General features: G+C 64.1%; 1 protein-coding gene across 1 annotated transcript; it reads left to right on the top strand.

Annotated features, from left to right (window-relative positions):
• The first annotated feature begins 232 nt into the window (after positions 1-232).
• On the top strand, positions 233-17,379 carry HTRA3 (HtrA serine peptidase 3). The gene is made up of 9 exons (XM_056132963.1): positions 233-626; positions 7,515-7,614; positions 8,679-8,901; positions 9,321-9,515; positions 9,706-9,738; positions 10,198-10,312; positions 14,752-14,800; positions 16,461-16,556; positions 16,831-17,379. The coding sequence occupies exons 1-9, from the start codon at positions 233-235 to the stop codon at positions 16,994-16,996; spliced, it is 1,371 nt and encodes a 456-aa protein (XP_055988938.1). The 3' UTR covers positions 16,997-17,379.
• Positions 17,380-24,562: the final 7,183 nt, after the last annotated feature.

The following is a 24,562-nucleotide window of genomic DNA, read 5'->3' as shown; positions in this document are numbered from 1 at the left end:
AGCCTCTCGGCGGTGCCGCGCGCCCCCCGCCAGCCCCCCCGAGTCGCGGCCTCCGCCCGGTCGCGGCGCCCGCCCGGCCGCGCGCCCCCCGCCAGCCCCCGCGTCGCGGCGCCCGCCCGGCCGCACGCCCCCCGCCCGGGGCGCCCGGGGTCCCCGCAGGGCCCGCGCCGGCCTCCGCGCCGCCCGACCCGACGCCCCGCGGCCCGCGCCCGCGCCGTCCCCCGCCGGCGCCATGCAGGCGCGCGCGCTGCTGCTGGCCGCGCTGGCCGCGCTGACCGCGCTGGCGCCCGCCCAGGAGCCCCCGGCGGCGCCATGCCCCGCGCGCTGCGACGTGTCGCGGTGCCCGAGCCCGCGCTGCCCCGGCGGCTACGCCCCGGACCGCTGCCAGTGCTGCCTGGTGTGCGCGGCCGCCGAGGGCGAGGCCTGCGGGCGCCCCTCGGACCCGCCGTGCGGGGAGAGCCTGGAGTGCCGGCGCGGCGCGTGCCGCTGCCGCTGGGCGCAGCCGGTGTGCGGGAACGACGGCAGCACCTACACCACCCTGTGCGCGCTGCTGGCCGCCAGCCGCCGCGCCCTGCTGCTCTCGCGGCCGCCCGTCCGCCAGCTGCACAAGGGCGCCTGCTCCTCGGGTAAGCCGGCGGGCGGCCGGGCGGCCGGGCGGCCGGGCGGGCGGCCGGGTGGGCGGCGGGCGGGGCGGGGTCTGGAGCCGCGGCGGGGCCCGGGCTCCGCTGCGCACCGCGGCGCCGAGGGGCTCTTCCCGGGTCCCGCCCCGCGACTCCGAGCGGAACCCGCGTGGTCGGCCGGCCCCGCGCGGGGAGCGCCCGTGTGCGCGGGTTTGTCCGGGGTCCCGCCGCAGCTGACCCGGGCCAGCCTGCAGGGTCGCCGCCGGGGACCCTGGCGGGGGGCTGTGCAATCAGCCTTACCCGCAGCAGCGCGCACAGGGTGGTGTAGGTGCTGCCGGGCCTGAGCTGCCAGACCCAGGTGGAGGGGCAGAGGGGAGCGCAGGAGATACTGAGGTTTCTGCTCGTGGGACGTGTGTGTGCGCGCGCGCATGCGCCCGTGCTCGCCGGCGCGGGGGTGCATCTACGTGTCTGCTTCTGTGTGTGCGTGTGCATGTGTTCGCCTGTGTATCGTCTGGGCTCGGAGTGGAGGTCTCACCTGCATCTCCGAGGCCGGCTTTCCCAGCTGCCTTTCTGAATCCCTTTCTTGGTGCCCCACGGTGGGCCGGGCACTCCGCCTCCCACCTGCAACAGGGGGCACGTGCCAGGGCTTTAGCAGGCCTTGGGAGCTGGGTTCCGGGGAATCCGGGGTACAGCGCAGTGCGGTCAGGCTTGGGGGCTTTGAAGTCAGCTGAGGTGCCAGACCCAGGCCCTGGGAAGGGACACTGGGGACCGTCTGATAATTGCCAACTGAAGACACCCTCGCGTGGGGTAGAAGGCCCACCTCTGGCAGGCTGACGGGTCTGAGCTGGCAGGCTTGGATGGGCCTGGCCCTGTGCCCAGTTTGATTGTGTTGTTGTGTCTCCCCCCACCCCCTCGTGTTCCTAGGATAGACCTGCAGGAGGGCCGGGGCGTGGGGACCGCGAGGAGGGCACTTTCCATACTCACAGCTGACCTGGGTTTGATCCCCTGATGACCACATACGGTCTCCCAGGCGCTGCCATCAGTGACCCCTGAGCGCCAGGAGCAACCCCAAGCACTGCTGAGTGTGGTCCCAAAGCAGAGAGAATAGTACTGGGGTGCTGGGGGTGCTCAGGGGCAGAGGTGGCCGCGCTGCAAGGCCTTCAATCCTGACCGACCCGGCCCTTTGCTGTCTGGCTGCGCAGGGGACAGGCCCCAGGGAACATGGTCTCACGTGTTCCTGAGAAACTCCAGCTGTGGGGCCTGGAGTGGATGGCCAGAGCAGTCAGGAAGTGTGTAAAGAGGGTGATAGGATTCCCAGCTGGCGGGCAGCATCAAGGGAGCACTCTCGCAGGGAGTAAGTCAGCAGGGAGGCAGCACAGCGCTGGCACAAGGTTTTGAGTATTCATTTTCTTGTCCTGTGTGTAACAGTCCCTGGTACCCTGCTGCCTTCCTGTCTCTTCCACGTGATGGGGGCCTCGACAGAGTCGGGTGCTATGCTGAGCTGGGGAGGCATGGGAGCTGTCCCAGGAAGAAAGGGAGGGCTGCAGAAGGCGAGGCCGGAGCAGAACAGGGCCACAAGCCCCGCCTCAGTCACCCCAAGCTCAAGGAACAGGGAGTGGAGAGGGGAGGACTCATACCCCAGTGCTCTCAGATCACATGTGCCGGTGCCATACTGGCAGGCTGCAGGGTCCACGGTGCTCAGGAGTCTCTGCTGTCTGTTCTGGGGAGGCCAGGGACCCTGGAGGGGGCAAGGTCAAAAAGTGGCCACCAACTGCTTGTCCACTGCTCCACCCCGGGCTGCGGGCTGCGGGCTGCGGGCTGCAGGCTGCATCTGACCCCTGAGCTCCGAACTCTGCCAAAAGTGACTCAGGGCCAGAGCCTGGCCGGAAGGTGACAGTATGACAATCGGGCCATCAGCAAAGGCACTGCCCATCCCCAGGCCTTTCTGGGTCCCGCCCACTGGGGGCCCCTGGCCCCACCCTTCAGCCCCCCCTCTTCCTGCCCCCTCCTGGTTCCTCAAACTCCCAGTCTCTCCCCTCAGCCTGGAGCTGGGACTGGGACTCAGGGGTCCCTGCCCCGCCCCCCCCACCCCCAACTGTCTGACTCTTTCAACCTTGTAATTGTTTTGGTTTTTGCTTGCTTGGGAGCCACACCCAGCAGTGCTCAGGGCCTACTCCTGGCCCTGCCCTTACAGGTCACCCTGGTGACTGAATCTGGGTTGTCCTGTGCAAAGCAAGCCCCCTGCCCCCTGTCCTGTTGCTCATCCCCTCCCACAGGCTTGCCCTTGAAATGCCACCAGCTGGCCTCATTTCTCCTTGTCCCCTGCCCCCACTGCCTTCCCCCATAGCCCTGCCTGATGTCTTTCCTGCCCTCTCCCATCCTTCACCACAGGCCCTTTGTTCATGCTGTGTCTTGGGCCCTAAACCTCACGAGTGCACCTTGGGGTCTCATTGGTGGCCCCACAGCCCTGCTGGTCTTACCTCCACCACACCAGGCCCCAGCCTCCTCGCCTGCTCAGAAACCCCGGGGGCCTCCACCTGTCCACACTGGCCAGAGGGAGCCATTCTGTGGCGAGGCCATGAGGGGAGACCCGAGCTTGGTAAGAGGGGCTGCCTGGGGGCCCCCCAGCCTGGCGGGCCGCACCCTTTGCCTCCCCCAGTGACCAGCAGGCCTGAAAGGGTGCGATTAGGCTCCAGCTGCCGGCCAGGGCTCTCCATGCACACCTAATGACCAGATTCAGCCCTGAGCACGTTCGGCCGCGTCTCACTGTTTCCTGAATGCTCTGGCTGGCTCCGAGGCTGTGCGCGGCCTGGACTTGGCACCCGAGGCTGGCCTGGCAGCAGGCACCATGCCTGCTTCTCCCCCTTCCCGGCCACTACACGGCAGGCACAGCTGGACCGGGATCCAGGCCGCCGGGGACTGGCTCTCGGCCAAGGCAGGCGCTAGGGAGTAGGGGCCGAGCACCTGTCTCCTGGCTGGTCACGTCGTAGATCTATGGGGTCGGCCTGCGCAGGCGCCGTGCGTGACAACCCACAGGAGGCCGGACGGCTCTTCTCCACCTGCCCCAGCCCCACCGGGCACCCACCACCTTCTGGGTGGAGCAGACTCAGAGCAGCCTGCAGGCTCAGTGTGATCTCGCCTGCAAGTGCTTCCCGCCCAGCATCACCACCCTAGCAGACACCCGTACCCAGCCCACCCCCAGTCCTGGGTGCAGGGTGAGGGAAGGTGATGGGAACCAAGGCGTAGCCCAACCAGCCCAGTACGGGTGTGGGAGGGAGAATCAGGAAGGGCTTCCTAGAGGAAGAAGCCTGTGGGCTGCCTTGGTGGGGGTGGGCACAGATCCCTATGAGGGGGTGGCAGGAAATCTTGGGCAGCAGCGGGTGCAGCTGCAGGAATCTCGAGAGTGGCCTGTCTTCCGGGGGGGGGGGGGGCATCAGTTGTGGCCTGAGCTGGGTATCTGACAAGCGTGGACCTCGGGTGAGCACTAAGTGGTACAGTGGACGGTGAGCAGTGCAGAGTGGACAGTGACTGGTGCAGTGAATGGTGGGCGGTGCAGAGCGCGTCGTAGGCCCAGTGACTGGGCAGCAGCACTCGGGATCCTCGTGGGCTCAGGGACACAGTCCATCAGACTTGTGGCCCGTTATCCTGGCCCCTTGCAGGGGGCAGGGGCTTCGGTTCCCGGTGCCCACGGGCAGGCCTCTGCTTGGCAGGTAGCTCCCGCGGGTTTGTGTGAGTGCCCTGAGCAAGCTGGCAGGGTGGAGGAGCCCTGTGCTCTGGGCAACCAGGCCTGGGGTGTGCAGGTGGTGCTGGGCTTGTGCAAGGTACAGAGCCCCTCACTGCTGACTGGGTGCTGAGACCCTGCGTGTCTGCTCCATACCCTGCACCTCCATTTCCTCCTCTGTGAGCTGGGGTGCGGGCCCCTGGGGCGAGGCTGCAAGGCCTGTGTGGGGTGTGGGGTGTGGGATGTGTGTGTGTGTGTGTGTGTGTGTGTGTGAGTGAGTGTGTAGGGAGGGTCTGGGCTGACACTCCTGGGGTGTGTGGATGGAGGCGCCCAGCTTGTTGAAGGGCAGCACAGGGATCCCCATTCGCTGTAGATGCCAGAGCCACAGACATAGGTGAGAAGACAGTGGGCGTGGCCTCTAGGGGCGTGGTTAGGGGCGTGGTGGTGGGCGTGGTCTGTAGGCTTATCCTTCTGGGGTGCTAGGGCACTGTGGGCTGCAGACTGGCTTTCCCACGGTAGGAGCCTGGGCCCCTGGGCACGCAGCAGCTGACGGCCACCCCCAGATGCAACAGGCCTGAGTCTGATTCTTGGTGGGCGAGCTTAGGGACAGGCAGAGAAAGTGACACGGAGCTACGGGTGTGCCCCGGCTTCAGAGCCTGGGCACTGTGGCCAGGGGCACCCCTGGCTGTCTGTGGGGCCAGTCCCCCCTGTTGTGTCCAGGCAGTGGGAAGGGCAGACAGGCTTGGGGAGGGGGTTGAGGAAGACCTGTGGGCCCGGGGTGGGGGAGAGAGCAGCTCAGGGCACCCCCATACCCTGCCTGTGGTCCTCTTTTGAGGGCCTGGGAAGCTAAGAGCCCACGGGTGTGGCTGGGATGGAGGGGTCACCTGAAGGCTCCTTCCTAGCCCACCCTGTGGGGAGCCACAGGGATGACCATTGGCAGGAGGAATACTCAGCCCCACCAGGCCCCTGCCCCATGGCCGTGCCCATCTTCTTTCCGGGCACCCAGACAACACCTAGGTGCCCCTGGACACCCCCAGGGGCCTCCATACGCCTGGCCTTGATGGTTTCCTCTGTGTCAAGTTCGCCCAAGGAAACTCGCGGGGCCTGCGGATGAGTTTATTTTTGAAAACACGAGCTCCCAGCTGGCTCTGGTCAAGGCCGTGCTGACTTCAGAACTTTGGCTTGAAGACAGGGGAGGGCGGGGGCTGCCGAAGCCCCAAATAAACAGAGTCCGTTTCCCAGCGTGGGGCCACGCTGCTAGTGGGAGCCACGGCTCAGCCCACTGATTCATGGTGACTCACAGCCTGGCCTGCCCACCGCCGCCCTCCCCGCCGCTGCCCACCAACACTGGCTTAAAGGGACAGGACAGCGGGGGTGGGGGGCGCAGACAGGAGCCCGCATAAGGGTCTGGGAGGGCAGGAGCTGGCGGTGCCACCATCCCCAATGGGTAGACAGGGCTGCCTGGGTGGGAGGCTGTGGGGACCTCTTTGCAGAGCCTCACCCCACCCCCCTTGGCTCTCCCCCACCTCACCCCGCCCTTCCCCATCTATGCTGCTGACCCCAGCTGGGGGGAGGGACGGAGGCTCAGCTGCCTCCCTGACTGGAAAGAGCTGGTGCCCGTGTGGGGTGTGGGTCGCTGCCTGGGGGGTTGGGACCCAGTCACGGATACACCGATGCACCCGTACCCACTGTCCTCGCCTGCGCCCTGTGGTGTTCCGGGAGCATCAGTATTCACCCTGCCCCCCCCCCAGTCCACATGGAACCCCCAGGGATTTCCTGCCATACTTCCTTCCTCATACAAGGTTGGTTTTAAGTTCTCGCTCGAGGCAGCAGCGATAGTTCGGTGGGAGGATGTTCACTTCCGACGAGGCTGCCCTGTTTCGGTCCCTGGCACCCCACACGTTCCTTGCAGTCTGCTGGGAGTGATCCTAGAGAACCACTAGGTGTGGCGCCAAAACAAAAGCTCCTCAGGGAGTTGATGGAGAGCTGCCAGCTCCGGGGGCCACGGCGCTCCTGGGGAGATGGAAACCCTCCCCATGTATCAGATTCAGTCTGGGGTGCTGATAGGTCTGCCTCCTCTCTGGCCACTCGTAGGGGCCAGCCTGCACCTGCCCTGGCGGCAGAGTTGCGGGGTGGGGGCAGCAGCTGGGCCTGGCTCGGATCACCCTGAGGCCACCCCAGTCTGATGGAGGGGGCTACATCCCCCACCCCGCCCCTATGGGCTGGCTGGCGGGAAGTTGGACTTGGTGAGAGTTTGGGTGGGCCTCCTGGCTTCCGGAAAATCCGCCCCTTGGGCCCAGAGTCCCGGCTCAGGTCTGCTGGGCTGTGGAGGCCCCAGGGGCCACCAGCAGGGCTGGCGACACCGAAGGAGACTGCGGCTGAGCCTGTCCACACCTTTGGGCCGGCCCTGCCCTGCCCAGCCTCACGATGCATGTGGGGCTGTGACGCCCTAGGGGTGATTCCCAGGCACCCGACCTGGGTCTCTGGATGGGCCCTGCAGGTGGGATTTCCGGACCCCCCACCCCACCGCAGTCAGCTGGGGGTCAGGGGTGGGGGCCAGCAATCCTGGGTCCAGAGAGGCAGCCCAAGTCTCTGTGAGCCGAGCCCCGTGGGCGGCCTGCTGCTGACGGCGCAGAAACCCGAGCCCCAGAAGGTTCCGCAGAAGTTCACAACCCTCCTGGCCGGCAGCAGGGCCAAGTCTGACATGGGGGGGCGGGCATGGCTCCAGGGAGCAGCCGGAGGCCACTGTCCACGGGTCAGTGAGTAAGGGCAGCGGACGGGTCTTCAGGGCACGCCCAGGGTGGCTCAAGGCCGGCTCGTGTCCTGGCCTCTCTGAGGCCCTGCAGCCCCGAGCCATGGCCATACTCGGGGTGAGTGGAGCCCGTTTCCAGAGGCCCGTGTGCGGGGTGGACAGCCCTGTAGGGGAGTGATGTCTGCTCACAGGGTGGGTGCCTGTGCGCGCAGGGCAGGTGTCAGCGCACTGGGTGGGTGTCTCGTATGGGGTGGGCGTCCACGCATGAGGTGGGCATCTGCGCTCGGGGTGGGTGTCCATGCACTAGGTGGGCGCCTGTGTGTGTACGGTGGGCGACCATACACAAGGTGGGCGCCCCGGTGCAGCATCCCTGCTGGGGGTGGGCTGGGTCTCATGCAGCCCGTGCCTTCTGCCAGTGCAGGTGCCCTCCAGCCCGGCAGCCCGCGCTACAAGTTCAACTTCATCGCTGACGTCGTGGACAAAATTGCGCCAGCTGTTGTGCATGTGGAGCTGTTCCTGAGGTGCGTGGCCTCCCGAGAGCCCTGACCCCTGCCAGCCCTTCCAGGCACCACCGCTGCTGGGCAGGAGAGCACACCCCTGCGCCTCTGCCGGCCGCCCTGGCTGCCCACCCAACCGCCGTGCACACAGAATCTTGGGGTCTCACCGCACCCCTCAAGAGGGGCCCCCTGGCATTCTGCCCTTGGGATCCCCCTCTGACCCCTGCTGGGAACCCAGCTCACTGGCGCTGCTCTCGCTTCCTGCCTGCCTCCGACCTCTCCCACATGGGGGCAGGGGTGGGGGACCAGGGGCCTGAGTGCTGGGTGGAAACGCTGGCCCCTAGAGGTAGGGTCAGGAGGTGTCCTGGCGTACCAGCGCCTGGCCGGCCTGTCTCGGGGCTGTAGACCCCAAGGCCTCATACCCAGGCTGGTCTGCGGTGCTTCCTCTCCGTGACGGTGGCCTGGCTCCCAGTGCCACAGAGTGGCTGCCCCTCCAAGCCCTCGCTGCTGTTCCCACGGCCGCCCACGTCACTGGGGTGAAATGATAGGTGTGCTGCTGTCGCCCCCTCGCCCGAGGCCACTAATTACCGGTGCCCGCCTGCGCCCCCGCGGCCAGCAGATCCCAGACACAGATGGGCCGCCCGGGCCTCTGCGTAACCCCTAACAGGAAGGTGGCCCCAGGCTTCCTGGCCAGGCCAGGGTGCCTGGGCCTCAGTTTCCCTGCCTGCAGACTGGGGCCCCACCCTGCGTGGGGTGGCCTCAGTCCCAGAATATGGGCCTGCGTGTCCCCTGGGGCAGAAGCGTTCCTGCTCCCCACCCCATAGCTGCTGACCCCACCCCCGCTGAGCCCTAGTCTCGGATCTGGGGGCGGAGCTGAGGCTTGGGGTGAGCCCCCAGGCACTGCTGGCAGGCCTCTCACCTGTCCTGTGTCCAGGGAATAGACTGCCTGCCCAGCACCCAGCTCAGCACTCGAGGGGCTCCGGCCTCTGCTGGGAGAGCGTGTCATGCCCCCTGCATCCCCGCTTCTCCATCTGCCCCCGGGGTCCTGCCTGCCTGCTGGGCCTCTGAAGGCTCCGTGCCACCCCCAGACACCCGCTGTTTGGCCACAATGCACCGGTGACCAGCGGCTCCGGCTTCCTGGTGTCAGACAATGGGCTCATCGTGACCAACGCACACGTGGTGAGCACCAGCAACTCCGTGTCGGGCCGGCAGCAGCTGAAGGTGCAGCTGCAGAGTGGGGACACGTACGATGCCACCATCCAGCACATAGATGAGAAGGCCGACATCGCCACTCTCAAGATCCACCCCAACGTGAGCTCCGCGGCCTGCCGGGACACACAGCACACTGTCCAGGGGGCAAGGGGGCTGCCTGCATGGGGTGGGCACAGAGACCAGGCCACACCTCAGTCCCCAGACTGGGAGGGGGCTGTGATCCTGAGGGTCTCAGGGCACAGAAATGCCCGCTTTCCTTGCCCCTGGGGGATGGAATGGGACCAGGGAAAACTGGGGCAAGGGGGACAGGTCCCAGCCCCAGACCATGTTGGCGGCGGCACTGGTCTTCACATGTCCACGAGGTCCCGTTAGTGGTCAGCTGACTCAAGGCCCTGGCCTTCCCGCACCTGCTTGGTCCCTATGGCCGCCTTGCCTGGGCCTGTCTGTCTGTCCCACCCTCCCGGGGCCAGTCTGGGGTGGGCATCTGCTGACCTCCCTCCCGGGTGCCCGCCCCCCAGAGAAAGCTTCCGGCGCTGCTGTTGGGCAGCTCAGCGGACCTGCGGCCAGGGGAGTTCGTGGTGGCCATCGGCAGCCCCTTTGCCCTGCAGAACTCGGTGACCACAGGCATCGTCAGCACCAACCAGCGGGACGGCCGGGAGCTGGGCCTGCCCGATTCGGACATGGACTACATCCAGACGGATGCCATCATCAACGTGAGGCCCGAGCTCTGTGGCTCCCGCGGCTTCCTGTGGGCCATACGGGGGAGGGGGAGACAGCTCAGAGGCCAGCCTGAGGGGGCGGGGGGGGGGGGGGGGGGTGGCGGGGGGAGGAGGCACTGGGCGCTGGGCGCAGCTGTGACCTGGGGAGGGGTCACAGCTAACACGCACTTTCCTTTTCTTGCAGTATGGGAACTCGGGGGGTCCCCTGGTGAACCTGGTAAGTGACCCCAAAGCCGGGGTCCAGAATCCCCGCCACGTGCAGGGCTGAAGCTGGGCTGAATCCAGCACACTGGCACCTGGAGAAGCCCCACACAGGGCTCCGTGTCCTCCCGGGCAAGGGGAAGGGTGGCCAGTGTCCCCTTTGCCTCCCCCAGTCCCTGCCCCCAGCACAGTGCTGCCCAAGGCCACATTCACTCTGAGTCCAGGAGGTTCCCAGATAAGGCAGCAGGTGACCAGACCCGCAGACAAGAATCATCAGACTGGCCCCACTTGGTCACACACCTGATGCTGGGGAGCCCAGAGGGAGGTGGGGAGTGCAGACCCGGAAGGCTTCCTGGGGGAGGAGTATCTGTGAGGGATGGAGACAGCGGGCAGGGAGGTGGTGCCTTTCAGGGCGCCTTGGGGGTCCAAGGAGCATCTCAGACTGGTTGCCAAGCTTGGCCCCCCTACCCCCCAGGACGGTGAGGTCATCGGCATCAACACGCTCAAGGTGGCAGCCGGCATCTCCTTTGCCATTCCCTCGGACCGCATCATGCTCTTCCTGGCCGAGGCCCAGAACAAGCAGGGCAAAGGTCAGACGCACCCCCCTCTCCTGCCCTGACCTCCTGACCCCACCCTGGCTGCCCTGAAGACGTACCTCCTGCTACCCTCCCTCCTCCCTCCCCTCCCTTCTCCTTCCCCTCTTTCCTCCCTCCCCTCTCCTTCCTCCCCTCCTCCCTCTCCTCCTCCTTCCCCTCTTCCCTTCCCACACTGTCCACCCTCCTCTCTCCCTCCCTCCCCTCCCCCCTCTGTCCTCCCTCCCTCCTTCCTCTCCCCCCCTCACTTCCCTTCTTCCATCCTTCTTTCCTCCCTCCTTCCTTCCCTCCCTCACACTTCCTTCCTTCAGTCCACCCACTCATCCATCCACATTCCCTCCCCTTCCCTCCTCCTCCCTCCTTCCCTTTCAGTCCCACCCATATATTCCCTCCCTCCACTCGCAGTCCTCACCCTCCCTCCCTCTCTCCACCATCCCACCATCACCCAGTGTCCTGCCCACGCCTACCCCTCTTCCCTTCCCTTCCCCTGCCTGCACCCCACCGTCATGCCTCACGCTGGCCTCTCCTAGCCCACCTCTGCTCTTCCCCAGGCTTGCAGCACTCATTCGTCCACCCCCAGTGACCGAGCTTGCGTCCAGCCCCAGAGAGCCTTGAGCAGTTCCAGGAGGCCCCACTCCTGACCTCAGGCCTGCCCCCATGCCTCTGCGGAAGCAGTGGGCCTGTGGCCCACCAGAGTAGGGGCGTGGCTTCCTCGTGCCCTGCCCCCCGCCCAGGGCTGCTGGAGCACTGGGCCCTGAGCAGCAAGGGTGGGGGCCACGTGCTCTCGTGCTCTCAGCCCTCTCCCCTGATGGCCGGGGGGAACTGGTGCCCTTGTGCCTCGGGCTGGGCGCGGCCTCCAGGGCTGTGGCACTCGCCTCTGGCACTGGCACTGTGTGGGCACCTCGTTTTGCTTTCGCCCCCTTGGCAGTCCAGAGCTCGTGGGCACCAGCCCCTCGCACCCCCCTGATCCCATGACTAGCCAGAGCACGGGCAGCCGTGGACCCTGCAGAGCCCTTGCTGGGCGGGTCGGGGGCGGCATTTGTGTTGCGTAATAAAGATGCGGCCGTGCGAGACCCACTTTGCCAGAACGAGCAGAGCAGCTGCGTGTGCCAGGGCATCCAGGCTGGTGGCTGGGCCCTCGGAGGAGGGGCTTTGGGGTTCAGCCTTAGTGTGAGTTAATGGGCACAGCCTTAGTGTGAGTTAATGGGCAGAGCTCATGGGAGCTCAGTGATAGCCTGGCCTGGACAGTGCACCCCCACTTCTTCCCTGGCGGAGTCTTTGGGAAGCTGCAGGCCTGGTCTAAGGTCAGACCTGCTGCGAGGGAGAGGAAGCAGGTGCAGGCCAACAGCCTTCTCACCTGCGGTGGGGCCTGTCTGATGGAAGGGGCTGGTCCTGGGGGGCCAGCGGGGCCTGCAGGTTGGGGCACGGGGAGAGAAGCACAGGGCGAGGTCCCAGTAGTTGCTGATGTGAGTGAAGGCAGCGTGGGGGCGCCAGTCCAAGACCATGGGCATCGGGAAGGCGTCACACCAGGAGTAAAGGGGGCGGGAGAGCCGGTGTGGAGTGGGAGAGTGGGTAGGCGGATGGATAATGAGTGACTGCATGGATGGATGCAAGGATGGACGCAAGGATGGGCAGAAGCGTGGATAGTGGGTGGGCGGAAGGATGACAAGGTCCATGGGTCGATGCTTTATGGATGGATACAGTTTTGCTTGGGGGCCACACCCAGCAGTCCTCAGAGCCTACTGACTGCACTCAGGAATCGCTCCTGGAAGTGCTCAGGGACCGTATGGGATCCCGGCGATGGAACCCGGGTCAGCTGCCTGCACGGCCAGCGCCCTGGCCCCTTTCTAAGATTGGCAGCCGAGTGTGTGTGAACCCCTTTTCCTAGTGCATGGAGGGGATCTTTGATTATTTTTTTCTGCTTTGGATGTTCAGTGGTTCCGGGATCATCTGTCCAGTGAAGAAAAAACTGCAGTTGTCTCTGAATTGCCTCGGCACTTTTGTCCAAAATAAAACCTGCATGTCCTGTTGTAGCTGTCTGCCTGTCATTGTTCACTGTGTCCCCACCCCCACGCTCTCCACGGCTGTGGCCTCATGCATGTCTGTCCCCACCATCCTCCACCCCTGCCTTTGCTCATGAGCCTGAGAGCCATTTCCCGGTTCGTGCCACCCTGTCACCCCCGGCTGTGTGTGGGGTGTGTGACCACACATCAGCAGCTCTCGACTCTGGGCCCACACAGGACTCTGGGCACTGAGGGATCAAGGTGTCCACCCTGGACCAAACCCTGTATACCCTTATGGCGGCATTCCCATGGGCCTGCTGGTATGATAAATGCCACATCTTCTGAACCTCAGGTTTTGGCAGTGTGCTACTTACATAGAGATAATACGTGTTTACATAGGATCCATGTTGAATGTTGGTCCCGAAAGACCCTGTAACTAGTAACCACTGACTCGGTTCTTGGGGCCCAAAGGGCTCCTCTTTATGTGGGCATCATGATTTACAACACTGTAAATGTGGGTTCCGTGCTCTGTCCCCACAACCTACCTGATAGGCTCAGCTCGATGCCAGTTCTCAGAGCTGGCAGCCTGTCCTGCACTCCTGCCCATGGGCATTGGTCACGCCCCGTCTGTTTCCTTAGACCCCACAGAGGAGTGCAGTCACGTGTCTGCCCCTCCCGACTAACCCCCCGCATGGTCCTCCCACATCGCAGCAGCTTTCATGGCTTCCGTCTTGCTTCCGTGCATGCGTGTGCAGCCCCTCCGCCCACCCGTCTGTTCCTGGGCACCCAGGCTGCCGCCAGAGCTGCAAAGGGTGCTGCAGCAAACAGGAGTGCAGAGGGATTTTCTGAATAGTTTTGTGGCCCTGGGGTGTAGAATTGTTGGCCCATATGATCCATCCTTAGTCTTTCGAGAAGTTTCCATTTTTCCCAAAAAGTTGAGCCCGTCAACATTCCCACCAGCAGTGGGTGAGGGCCCTTTACCCAATCCCACCAACAAGGGGTGTTCTGTTCCTCACGGTGAGGAAGTCTCAAGTATTGTTCGAGTTGGGATCTCCCTGGTGGGTGATGCTGAGCACTGTTTCACAGGTCATTAGCCATTTGTCTTCTCTCGGGAAGTCTCTATCCGTCTCTCCCTCCATCAGAATTTCCATGTGTTTATACAGTCAGTGAGGAAAGGTGTTTCTATAATTTGTATCTTTTTTTTCTTTTTGGGTCACACCTGGCTATGCTCAGGGGTTACTCCTGGTTCTGCACTCAGGAATTACTCCTGGCGGTGCTCGGGGGAACCATAGCAGATGCCGGGGATCGAACCCGGGTCAGTCATGTGCAAGGCAAATGTTCTGTCTGCTGTACTATCTCCCCAGCCCCACTTCTATAATCTGATGCCTTTTATTTATCCTGCCTGGCTGGCCCCTCATGTAGGGTATTGAATATAAATGGTGAATGGAAGTGTGTCTTTGCCTCCTTCAGATCAGGGGGAAGGTTGGTCTGAAGTTTTCCCCGTTTTCACAGAAGTCTTGGGTAGGGCAAGATGTTCCATCCATGCTCAGTCCTGCTAGGAGCGAATGTCCAGTCCTACTTGTTGGCCTTCCTTTCCATCCATTACTGGGATCTTAAACACGCTCAAATTCCCGAGGGCTTCCGTGGGGACAGGTCAGCCCACACACCTGTGCTGTTGGACTGGGACAGAGGATTGACCCTCCTGAGCCTGCCTCCCCTCAGTCTGCCTGAAGACTGGGTTTCCTACCGCAGGGCACAGTGTGCGGGATGCCTGCCCCATCTGGGCATCCTCCTGGTCGGCCCCAATTCAACACTGTCCACCTGGACAGGGCATTAGGCCTCGGGCCCGGGGCTCAGTCCCACAGAGCTGAGAATATCCAGATTGTCCCTATGCCATGAGCAGGACCCCCAGGCCCCTCCTCGTGTCTCCCCCATGCCACAGCTGCTCTAGGAAGGTGACCCCCCCACACCAGGTCATTATAAAAGGGGGACCTCCAGGACAGCAGATGGGAAGGCCCAGGGCAGGACTGTGGTCAGGACACTGCCCCTTTTCCTGTGCCCCCTTCCCTGTACCTCCCCGTGACTCCATCCCAGCCCCTCTCAGAACCCCATCTTGGGGGAGGGGGCATTATGGGCTTCCTTATAGGGGTGGGGGCACCTGGACCTGCAGGCCCCCTCACTGGGCCACCCATCCAGCCATGGCTTCGGGAGAGGGGGTCCCCAGATGCTGGCTGGGGCGTGGTACCTTCAAGAAGCAGAAGCCAGAGCTGCCGGAGTTGGATGCAGTGGACAGTGCCTCTCCCAGGGTGTGGGCATCGCCTAAACAGTGCAGGGCCGAGGGGTTCTGCTGCCGGCCGATCCTGGGGTGATCCCCCACCTGGCGCTCAGGGTGACAGAAAGTGCTGCTCATCTGTTCTGTCCTTTCGCTTCCAGACTGGAAGAAGCGCTTCATTGGCATCCGCATGCGAGCCATCACCCCAAGGTGAGTGTGCCAAGCACTGAGCCCTGCACCCCGACTCCGCCCCTGGCCTCAAAGCCCCGCCCCCAGTTGTAAGACCTGCCCCCAACCGCACACGGCCCCACCCCAGCTCACAGGGCCCGCCTCACCCTCAAATGGCCCCTGCCCCAGCCTCAGAGGCCTCGCCCCTAGCCTCACGCAGCTCTGCCCCACTCAGGCCCCGCCAGCCTCACACAGCCCCGCCCCAACTGCACATAGCCCCACCCCCAGCCTCACACAGCCCCGCCCTCAGCCTTACACAGCCCTGCCCCAGACTCACAGGCCCCGCCCCAGGCTCATAGGCCCCGCCCCAGACTCACAGGCCCCCCCCCCAGCCGCAGAGCCCCGCCCCTAGCCGCACACAGCCCCGCCCCCAGGTTCCCCAGCCCTGCTCTCCAGCCCAGGGGTGCCCACATCCATGCCCTTGCCCCCACCATCAGCCCTCTGCCCAGCCAAACTCTCCCTTCATCTACTCCATCCCTGTTTCCTTCAGGACACCTCCCAGGAAACCCCTCCAGGAAACCTAGGCCCCTCCAGGAGGCTGCCACAATACCGTGCTGGGGCCAGGAGCTGGGGCTGGGTGTCCGGGCGGTGCTCCCACCCTCCCCAGGAGCACCCTCCTGCCTCGATACTTAGTGGCTGCTAGTTGTGTCTGTCTCTGAGCACCCGTCTCGGAATTCAGTCCATCCTTAGCCTGTGACCCCTGCCTGCAGAGCCTCCATCTCCAAGCGCAGTCTCAGTCTGAGATCCCGGTGGACTTGAGTTTGGGGCAACACTCTTCTGTGCCCTGTGGGAGGAGCCTTGTCCTACAGGTGGGGCTGTGCTCCGCTCCCAGTGTGCGTGCTCTGATCTCAAGGTGGGGGCTGCCTGTTTCTGCCCCCGACCTTGACCTCGGGCTCCTGGAGAACAGGCTGTGTCCTCTTCATGGAGCTCGCCCCCCTCACGGGCCTCCGAGAGAGTGGACACCCCAAACACTGCCTGCCTGGGGCAGAGAGGCAGGAGGGAGGAAAGTGCAGACAGGAGTGTGGGTTGGAAAGAGGAAGAGAGGAGTCAGGGTGCACTGGCTGCACCCCCAACCACTCAGCCCCCAAACCGTCCTTCTGTTCCAGTAGCTGTTGACCTAGGCTTCAGTCTAAAAGTGGACTGTAGCCGGTGCCACAGCCTGTCTGCCCTGCTCGCACACCCCGCACGCCCTCTGTCCACCCGCTTCTCTCGCATGCCCTGCCTGTCCACTTTCCTCTCAGGCCCTGCATGCCCCGCACCCGTCTGCCTGTCCACGCAACCCTCGTCCATGAGCCAGCGTTCTTCCTCCTCACATTTGTCCTCCCATCCACACCCTCCTCTGTCCCGTGCCCGCGCCCTCCTGACCCAGGGTTGGTCCGTGCCTCCTGCAAGTCTCTGTCCTTCCTCTTTCCGGCCTCCCTCTGCCTCCCCGTCCTCCCTGTGTCCCCCCCATTTGCTGCATCTGTGCTCTCCCTGCCTCCGGGCATCCATCTGCCTGGCCGAGGGGTGTTTTGGGGAGCCTGTGTTCAGTGGGGAACAGACAAGAGCCAGTGGTGACACCCTGAGGTCAGGCCCCCGGGGGCCAGGGGGAGGAGGAGCGCGTGGCAGGGCCCTGACCTGACCAGGCGGTGCCTGCTTTCAGCTTGGTGGAGGAGCTCAGGACCAGCAACCCGGACTTCCCTGCTGTCAGCAGCGGCATCTACGTGCAGGAGGTGTCTCCTGACTCCCCTTCCGGCAGGTAGGAGGGGCCGGGAGGGTGAGGGGGGCTGGGCAGCCAGATGTCCCCTCCACATGCATGTACATGCGCGCACACACACGTGCACATATACACATGCACGCACATACATGGTCATATTACACCCCCACACACACATGCACACATATACATGCCTGTGCACACTTGCCTACAAGCTCAAGCACACAATGCCCCTGGCTTCTCTGCTGCGGTGGAGGAACTTCCAGATCACGCCCTGGGCGAGCGGCCCCGTCCAGCCCACCACTGTGCCCCACAGGGCGGGCATCCAGGATGGCGACCTGATCGTCAAGGTGAATGGGCGCACCCTGGGGGACCCGAGTGAGCTGCAGGAGGCGGTACTGAGCGAGGAGCGCCTCCTGCTGGAGGTGCGGCGCGGCAACGAGGACCTGCTCTTCAGCATCATGCCCGACGTGGTCCTGTGACGCCTCCCAGATCCGTGAGCTGAGGACAAAGCAGAGACAGAGCTGGCCCAGCCCCGGGGACCGTTCCGCCGGATGTGGCAGGCCCCCCTGCTAGGCCCTGGGATCCAGCCCCCATGGCGGTGCCTGTGAGGACGGCCCCCCGCCCAGGCCACCCCGAGTTCTCGGGATTATGCCCAGCCCACCTGGCCCTCATTCCTCCCGCAGATGCCTGCTGAGCTGTGCCCCTGCCCACCGGCACCCTGGCACCCATTCCCATGGCTGGGCCAGCCGAGACGGGGCTGCGTGGACAGAGATGAGGGTCCCAGAGCAGCGGGAAGTTTTGGGGGTGTGTCTGCTCGGATTGTATGTTTCTCTACTGTACAGAATTAAAGTTTACAGATGCACAGGCTCTGCGCAGTGAGCCCCGGGACCCCCACGGCACTGCCCGGACACCGCCTGAGCTGGGCCCTGCTGTCCCCACGGGCCGCCCCTCTTGGCCGCCCCTGGTGCGGGAGGCCCCTGGGGCCCAGGGATGGGGGGCCGGGAAGCCTCACACCGGGCAGAGGCGCATGGGGCGGGGCTGCTCTGTACACGCACCCTCACGCACAAGCGCAGAGACAGGGACGGGGTAAGGCGGGGCGGGGCTGGGGGCTGAGTGCCAGGTCAGGGGTCCCTGGCGGCTTTGCACAGCCCAACCCCCACCCGTGTCTTCTGGAAGAGTCACAGCCTGGCCTCGAGCCGCCACCCAGGGGGGCCAAACCCAAGCACCGGCCTCCCATCCCACAGTCACACCCCACCTCCCCGTGCCCCCCAGCTGCGCCATGCTGAACAGTGCCAGTGACCGGGCAGACCCCACCCTGAAGATGTGCCCCCCACTGACCACGCCCAGAGTGAGGGGCTCCGAACAAGCCCCTGACACAGATGCCCCATTGGCTCCTGGCTAGCACAGGGAGAGTGTGACGCATGTGTGCACATTTGTGCATGTATGTGGGGTGAGGAGGAGGAGGGAGGGCGACCCCCAGCCTTCCTCGATGGCCTGCAGCCTCACGTGGGGATGGATGCCCCCTCCACTGAGCCTGCAGACCCCAGAAGTGCAGGAGAGGAGGGGCAGGTGCTGTGTCCTGGCTGACCCGCCTCAGGCTCCCCAGGTCCGCTCTATGTCCGGTGCTCCCCGCCCGGGACACCCTCTGTGCAGTGCTCCCTGGCCTCTGCTCCCTGTAGGTCCTTATGGGGCTCTGTCTGTGCCTCGATGGGTGCCACCCTCGGGGCGCGGCTGCCCGGACACAGCCCCTGTCCAGGGCCCGCCCTCTGGGTATTCGTGTCTCCCTGGGTCCGGCTGTCCACCACCAATCTCCCGGCATGCCTCGGCAGGTCCTGCGGTGTGTTGGGGGTGCTCCCGGGGCAGGGGCAGGGTGGAGGGGCTGAAGGGCAAAGCCCGGGCCTGCGCCTGCCGTTGCAGAAGCAGTTTCATAATGGTGGGGGTGGGGGGCCAGGCAGGATGAAGGGTGGACCCCGGGCGGGATTACCTGTCCCCCTGCCTCAAGGACCTTCCTGGCGGGGTCTCAGGAGGGAGATCGCCAGCGGGAGGGGCCATCTCCGGGGCCCCAAACCCCTCCCGGCTTCCTGCACCGGCCTGGGGCGCTGCGGCTCCCCCTGCTGGCCTTGGGCTGTTCTGGTAGAATCGCGCCTTGGAGGTGCTGGGCGGGGGCCACTGCCGGCTGGACTCCTTCTGCCCATGTCCCCTCCGCACCCCCCAGCAGGCGTGTGGCCGAGGTGGGAGCTGAGGCATGGCTGTCCCCAGGCTTGCGGGAAAAACAACTTTCCCAGCTGCCACCCCAACCTTGTGCAACCGTCAGATGCGGCCCCCGCCCGCCCAGAAGCTGTGAATGGGGGAGGAAGAGGTCAGCCCTGGGACAGGTGCACCCCCTTCCTGCCCCACGTCCCCCAAAACTCGGGACTCCTGGAAGCTCAGACTGAGGACAGCCCCGGCGCCTGAGCCAGGCCCATGGGGCAGGGGCGGAGACCGACTAGGGACAGGCCCATGGGGCTTGGGCGGCCTCCGGGGAGCACAGGGTGGCCAGGCGGACAGCTGCTTCCACAGCTGCTGTGGGACAAACATCCGCTCACAGGGTGTGGGCGGGACTGGGAGCTGGGGGGGCCCTGGGAGCCCCTGGTCTAGGTCAGGGCTTCTGGGCCCACAGTCCCTCCCTGCTCCCCTGGGGCTGGGATTGGGACATCCTGACCCAATGGTCAGTGTCAGGCAGGGCCGACTGGCCTAGCTCTCTGACCCCAACACCAGGTCTCATAGGCACTGTGGATGTTCGTGCAGAACCCCGGACATGTGTGAGACCCCCAGGGTGGGAGTGAACCCCCAGGATGGGTATGAGGCCCCTAGGGTGTGTGAGACCCCCAGGGTGAGTATGAGATTCTGGGATGTGTGAGAGACCCCTAGGGCAGGTGTAAGACCCCAGGGTGGGTATGAGACCCCCAGGACATGTGTGAGACCCCCAGGGTGGGTGTGAAACCCCCAGGGCAGGTCTGAGACCCCTAGGACAGGTTGAGACCCTCTAGGGTGTGTAAGACATCCCCAGGCAAGTGTGAGAGACCCTCCAGGTAGCTGTGAGACCCCCTAGGACAGGTGTGAGACCCCCAGGGGGTATGAGACCCTAGGATGTGTGTGAGACCCCTAGGGCAGGTGGGAGACCCCCAGAGCAGCTGTGAGACCCCCAGGGTGGGTTGAGAGACCCCTAGGGCAGCTGTGAGACCCCCAGGGTGGTGTGAGAGACCCCAGGGCAGCTGTGAGACCCCCAGGATGGGTGTGAGAGACCCCCAGGGCAGGTGTAAGACCCTCGGGTGCACTTGACTCTGCAGGGTTAGTGAGCTGATGCCCAGTGTGGGTGCCAATCCTGGGGTCCTGTCTTAGTGATAGCCCCGCCACCACTAAGGGAGGGCCCCACCCCTCCAGGCTCCCCCAGGGCTCCAGAACTCTCATGTACTGTGTCCCAGAGCCTGTGCTCGGGGTCCTGCTGAGGGTGGGTCCACGCCCCTCAAAGGCAGGGTGCTGGCATCTCCCCACAGTGAGCGTGGGGGTCACGCAGAGGAGAGAGCCCTGACATGGACACAGGGGGTAGATGGGGGTCCCACTGGCCTGGGACTGCTCTAGAGACCCAGACCCAGAGTGTGCGGGGGAGGGCAAGGGGAGAAAACTCTGGAAGGGATGGTGGAGGCCCAGAGCCCGAAGGGCCTCCATGTCACTGCCTGCCCACTAAGCCCACCAAAATGAGCCCTGGGGCCCACTGACCTTCTTTGGCTGTGCTGGGTGGGATCCAGCCAGAGGGCCGCTGAGCACACTCCCTGACTGGATACACGTCACTCATCTGCATGTCGCCTCTAAATAGGCCACAGCCCTCCATCCCTGCCTCAGGTGAGTCCTGGGCAGGATCCCTGCTCTGAGACAGGGCGTCCCACCCGGCCTGGAAGGCCTTAGAAGGGCTTCCTAACGGAGGTGACATTTGCTCTGACCTTGGGAGACAGGAAGGGAGGCCTGAGGTCTTGGAGCTTCTCCAGAAAACACCTTCATCCCAGTCCTCCTACTTGTGTCCCTCTCCCTGCTCCCCCAGTAGTTTCCAACTGGGCACAGCACACTTATCTGGGCGGGTCCCTGAGTGCCCGTGCTCACCAGGGCCTGCTTAGCCCGAGGCTGACCCCACAAGCCAGTGGTTACTGGTGGAGGTGATGGGGTTGGAGACGGGGACTGTGGTTGGGGTCCGGGACTGTGGCTGGAGGCAGGGTCTATGATTGGAGGGGCTGCGGCTGAAGGCGAACTGCGGTCGGGAGGGATCTGCGGAGGCTGGGGCTGTGGCTTCGCGGGGGGCGGGGCTCCGGCGGGGGCGGGGACTCTGGTTGGGGCGGGTCTGTGGAGGCTGGGGGCGGGGCTCTGGTGGGGGCGGGGACTGTGGTTGGGGGCGGGTCTGTGGAGGGTGGGGGCGGGGTCTGCGGCTAGAGGCGGGACTGTAGTTGGGGGCGGGCTGCATCTAGGGGCGGGAACTGTGGCTGGAGGCGGGGTCTATGATTGGGCGGCTGTGGCTGAAGGCAGACTGGGGTTGGAGGTGGGTCTGTGGAGGTTGGGGGTGGGGCTTCGTGGAGGCTAGGGGTGGGGCTTAGTCGGGGGCGGGGCTCCGGCGGGGGCGGGGACCACGGTTGGGGGCGGGTCTGTGGAACTGGGGGCGGGGGCCTGCAGCTAGATGCCGGGACTGTGGTTGGCGGCGGGGCTGTGGGGGGGCGGAAATACGGCTGGAGACGGGGCCCTGGTTGGGGGCGGGGCTGCGGCTGAAGGCGGGACTGCAGCTGGGGGCGGGGCTGTGGAATCTGGGGGCGAGGCTTCAGCTGGGGGCAGAAACTGTGATTGGGGGCGGGGCTGCGGCTGGAGGCGGGACTATGGCCAGGGCCGCAGCACACCTGCTGCTCGGGTGCCGCTGAGGATGTCCGGGGCTGTACTGTGGGTGCTGGAGCCCAGGAGGGTATGGGAGGTTCTGTTCTGGCCAGCCCCTGGCCCGGTTTCTTAGGGCTTGACTGGGGGCGGCCTGCGCCCCAACAAGAAAGCTCTTTCCCAGAGGTCCAATGGGGAGCCCAGGCCCAACCAGAGAGGCCCCAACATCCATCCATTCACCCCGCCCCTGAACTCACGTCCCATTGTTCTCGGGGGCAGGACCTGCAGGTGTGAGGAGATTCGTTCTGCAGAAGGCAGCGGTGGGTGGGATGTACCATGGGGGCAGGATTTCAGAGCAGCGCTGCTGGTGCTCAGGGGCCTTGACTGTGGCTAGAGGTGCCCAGCCTGGTCTGGAGGTGTTGTGCAGGGCCGCCAGGGCCACCCCCAATGGTGGACCTCATAAGGCTGCTGAACTCTGGGTGCACACAGCTCCATCCAGGAACCCTGCTTTGTGACCACATGAGGAACTTTTTCTGGGTGCATTGCCGTGGACAGGAATGACGAAGCTTGGAGGTTTCACCACCAGAATGTGTTCCTGAGAATGCTCCACATACCTCTTCGTGCTGAGAGAGAAGTCAGGGTGCCGCAGGGCATTGAGAATAGAGGGAGGCCCCATGGTCATGGCAAAAACCCTCCAGAGTAGCACCAGTCCCCAGGTGGGCAGGTCCATCCACGCAAGACCCTGCCCCTTGCCCTGCTGGACAGGGGTTGGCTGAGCCTAGAAACCCATCTCTGGGCCAAAAGATAGCACAGCGGTAGGGTGTTTGCCTTGCACGCAGACGACCTGGGTTCGATCCTCGGCATCCCATATGGTCCCCCAAGCACCTCCAGGGATGGTACCCAAGTGCAGAGCCAGGAATAACTCTGAGCATCGCTGGGTGTGACCTAAAAAGCAAAGGAAAAAAGAAACCTGTCATCTTCCTCTGCCACAGCTCTGCTGTTGGTGTGGAGTCCGAGATCCCCTCGGTGTTAGGAAGAACAAGCACCTCTTTGCTTCCTGTGTATCTTGTTTCATCGTTGGGCACACCAAGCGCTTGGGGTTCACTGCTGTCCTGGCTCTGAGCTCAGGGATCGCTGCTGGCAGGACTTGGGGGACCCTACGGGGTGCGGGAGGTCCGGCTCAGGTTGCCGTGTGCAAGGGCGTGCCCTCCCCACTCTCCTAGCTTGTACTAGAGATGCAGAGAGAGAAGGGATGGGGAGGGCCGGGCTGCTGTCCCGGCTCCTCCTATGCCTGGTTCCGTGCGGGTGCTGGAGTGGATCTGGGGTGGCTGTGTGGGGAGCCCCCAGGAGTGGCCCCGAGGTCCCAGAGTGGATTGTCTCTCCAGCTGTGTTCTTGCCTTTAAGAGCTGTGTGTGGGGGTTGACCCCGTGGAGACATTCTTCCCTTCCCTGCAGGATGGAGCCGAGGCCACAGCACAGTGGGAGGGCATCTGCCTTGCACGCAGCCAACCCGAGTCTGTTCCCTGGCATCCTGTATGGTCCCCTGAACTCCACCAGCAGTGATTCCTGAGTGCAGAGCCAGGAGTCAGCTCTGAGCGTCACTGGGTGTGGCCCCCAAACTAAACAAAATGTGTCTCAACAGCAACCTCCATCTTTATTTTTCCCTACTGACTGTTGGATCTGTGGCATCACTGGGTGCAGCCCTGGAGGCCTCAGTTCCTGGCACCACAGAGCTCAAGCAAACCGCTTTCTTGTTCCTTGCATTGAACTGTGGTCTGAGAAGCGGAGAGTTGCCAGGACGAGCTCTATGGCCCCCGCCCCCTATACAATTAAATTTGAAGTTCTCTTCCTTCTCCTTTCCCCTCTCACTTTTTGTTGCAATGACACCTGGATGTGCTGGCCACCTGGTGTCATCAGGTTTCAGAGTTTGTTCATTCGAATTTGCACTGCTTCAGTTGCCAGCCTGTCGAGGCCATTGTTATGGCTGTGGTACTTGCTCTAGTGGCTCTGGTACCACCTGGGGCTGCACCCTGCCTGTGGTGCTCAGGCCCACACCTGACTGAGGTGTATCCACAGTGTTCAGGGGTCTGCATGCAGAAATTACTCCTGATGGTGTTCAGGGCTGGAGCGATAGCACAGCGAGTAGGGTGTTTGCCTTGCACACGGCCGACCCGGGTTCGATCCTTCCATCCCTCTCGGAGAGCCCAGCAAGCTACCGAGAGTATCCCGCCCGCACGGCAAAGCCTGGCAAGCTACCCGTGATGTATTCAATATGCCAAAAACAGTAACAAGTCTCACAATGGAGATGTTATTAGTGCCTTAGTGCCTGCTTGAGCAAATCTATGAACAAGGGAGGACAGTGCTACATTGATTTTTTAAAAAAAAATTTTAATGAAATCACTGAGATACACAGTTACAAAGTTGTTCATGTATGGCTTTCATTCCCCCATCTTTTAAACGGGTCCACAGAGGCCCTAGTGGAAGGGCCAGAAACCCTAATGACCAGAGGGTTGACCTCACCTTTTCTGCCCAGCCTTTGAGGCTTGACTCCGGTGCCACCTTCTCCAGGAAATCTTCCCACACACGAGCTGATTTCCTGGGTCCCTGATGCCTGTTTCTTGGCCCATAGACCTGGAGCACCAGCTCCTTCACCTTTGGGGACAAACCTGGAGGGGGTATCCCGAGGGAACAGGGTGTCTTGGGTCTGTACTTAGTCCCAGGAGCGGTATTGTGTGCCCAGTCTGCCCACCGATGTGTGAGCCATGTGGTCCCCCAGATCCCCCTGCAGGCAGACATGGGCTCTGGGGGGCTCCCATCCCGCAGCCAGCCCCATCCTAGACTCTCCTGCTGCAGGGTTCGGTGAGGGGGTTCAGCTGGGGCTGGGTGCTGTCTGCAAGGGAGCCGGACATGGGGAACTTGGCCGCACCCGCCCTGTCCCCCACAGTACACATCTCCCCTCACAGCCTGCCTCTGTTCTTGGGAACCTGAGGGCTGGAAACCCCTGCACACTCAGGGCAGGTGGGGACCCCACACCAGGGCCACACTCTTACCTGTGCCCCTTGTGAGTCCCCCGTCTCCCTGCCCCGGGATCATGTGACTCCCCAGTTCCTGGGCCAAATTCCAGCCCAGTCTTTAGGGGGGCTCTAAGGAGCTGCTGCC

This window comes from Sorex fumeus, unplaced genomic scaffold (assembly GCF_029834395.1).
Source record: "Sorex fumeus unplaced genomic scaffold, SorFum_2.1 ptg000095l, whole genome shotgun sequence".
Taxonomy (NCBI): domain Eukaryota; kingdom Metazoa; phylum Chordata; class Mammalia; order Eulipotyphla; family Soricidae; genus Sorex; species Sorex fumeus.
The sequence above is the reverse complement of the archived record's forward strand: the minus strand, read 5'-3'. Positions and strand labels throughout refer to the sequence as shown.

Bases quoted from the DNA above. Each gene is read 5' to 3' on its own strand.
- HTRA3 (XM_056132963.1), top strand. From the start codon at position 233: ATGCAGGCGCGCGCGCTGCTGCTGGCCGCGCTGGCCGCGCTGACCGCG. The intron at 627-7,514 runs GTAAGCCGGCGG...CTGCCAGTGCAG, and splicing joins CAAGGGCGCCTGCTCCTCGG to GTGCCCTCCAGCCCGGCAGC. The intron at 7,615-8,678 runs GTGCGTGGCCTC...TGCCACCCCCAG, and splicing joins CATGTGGAGCTGTTCCTGAG to ACACCCGCTGTTTGGCCACA.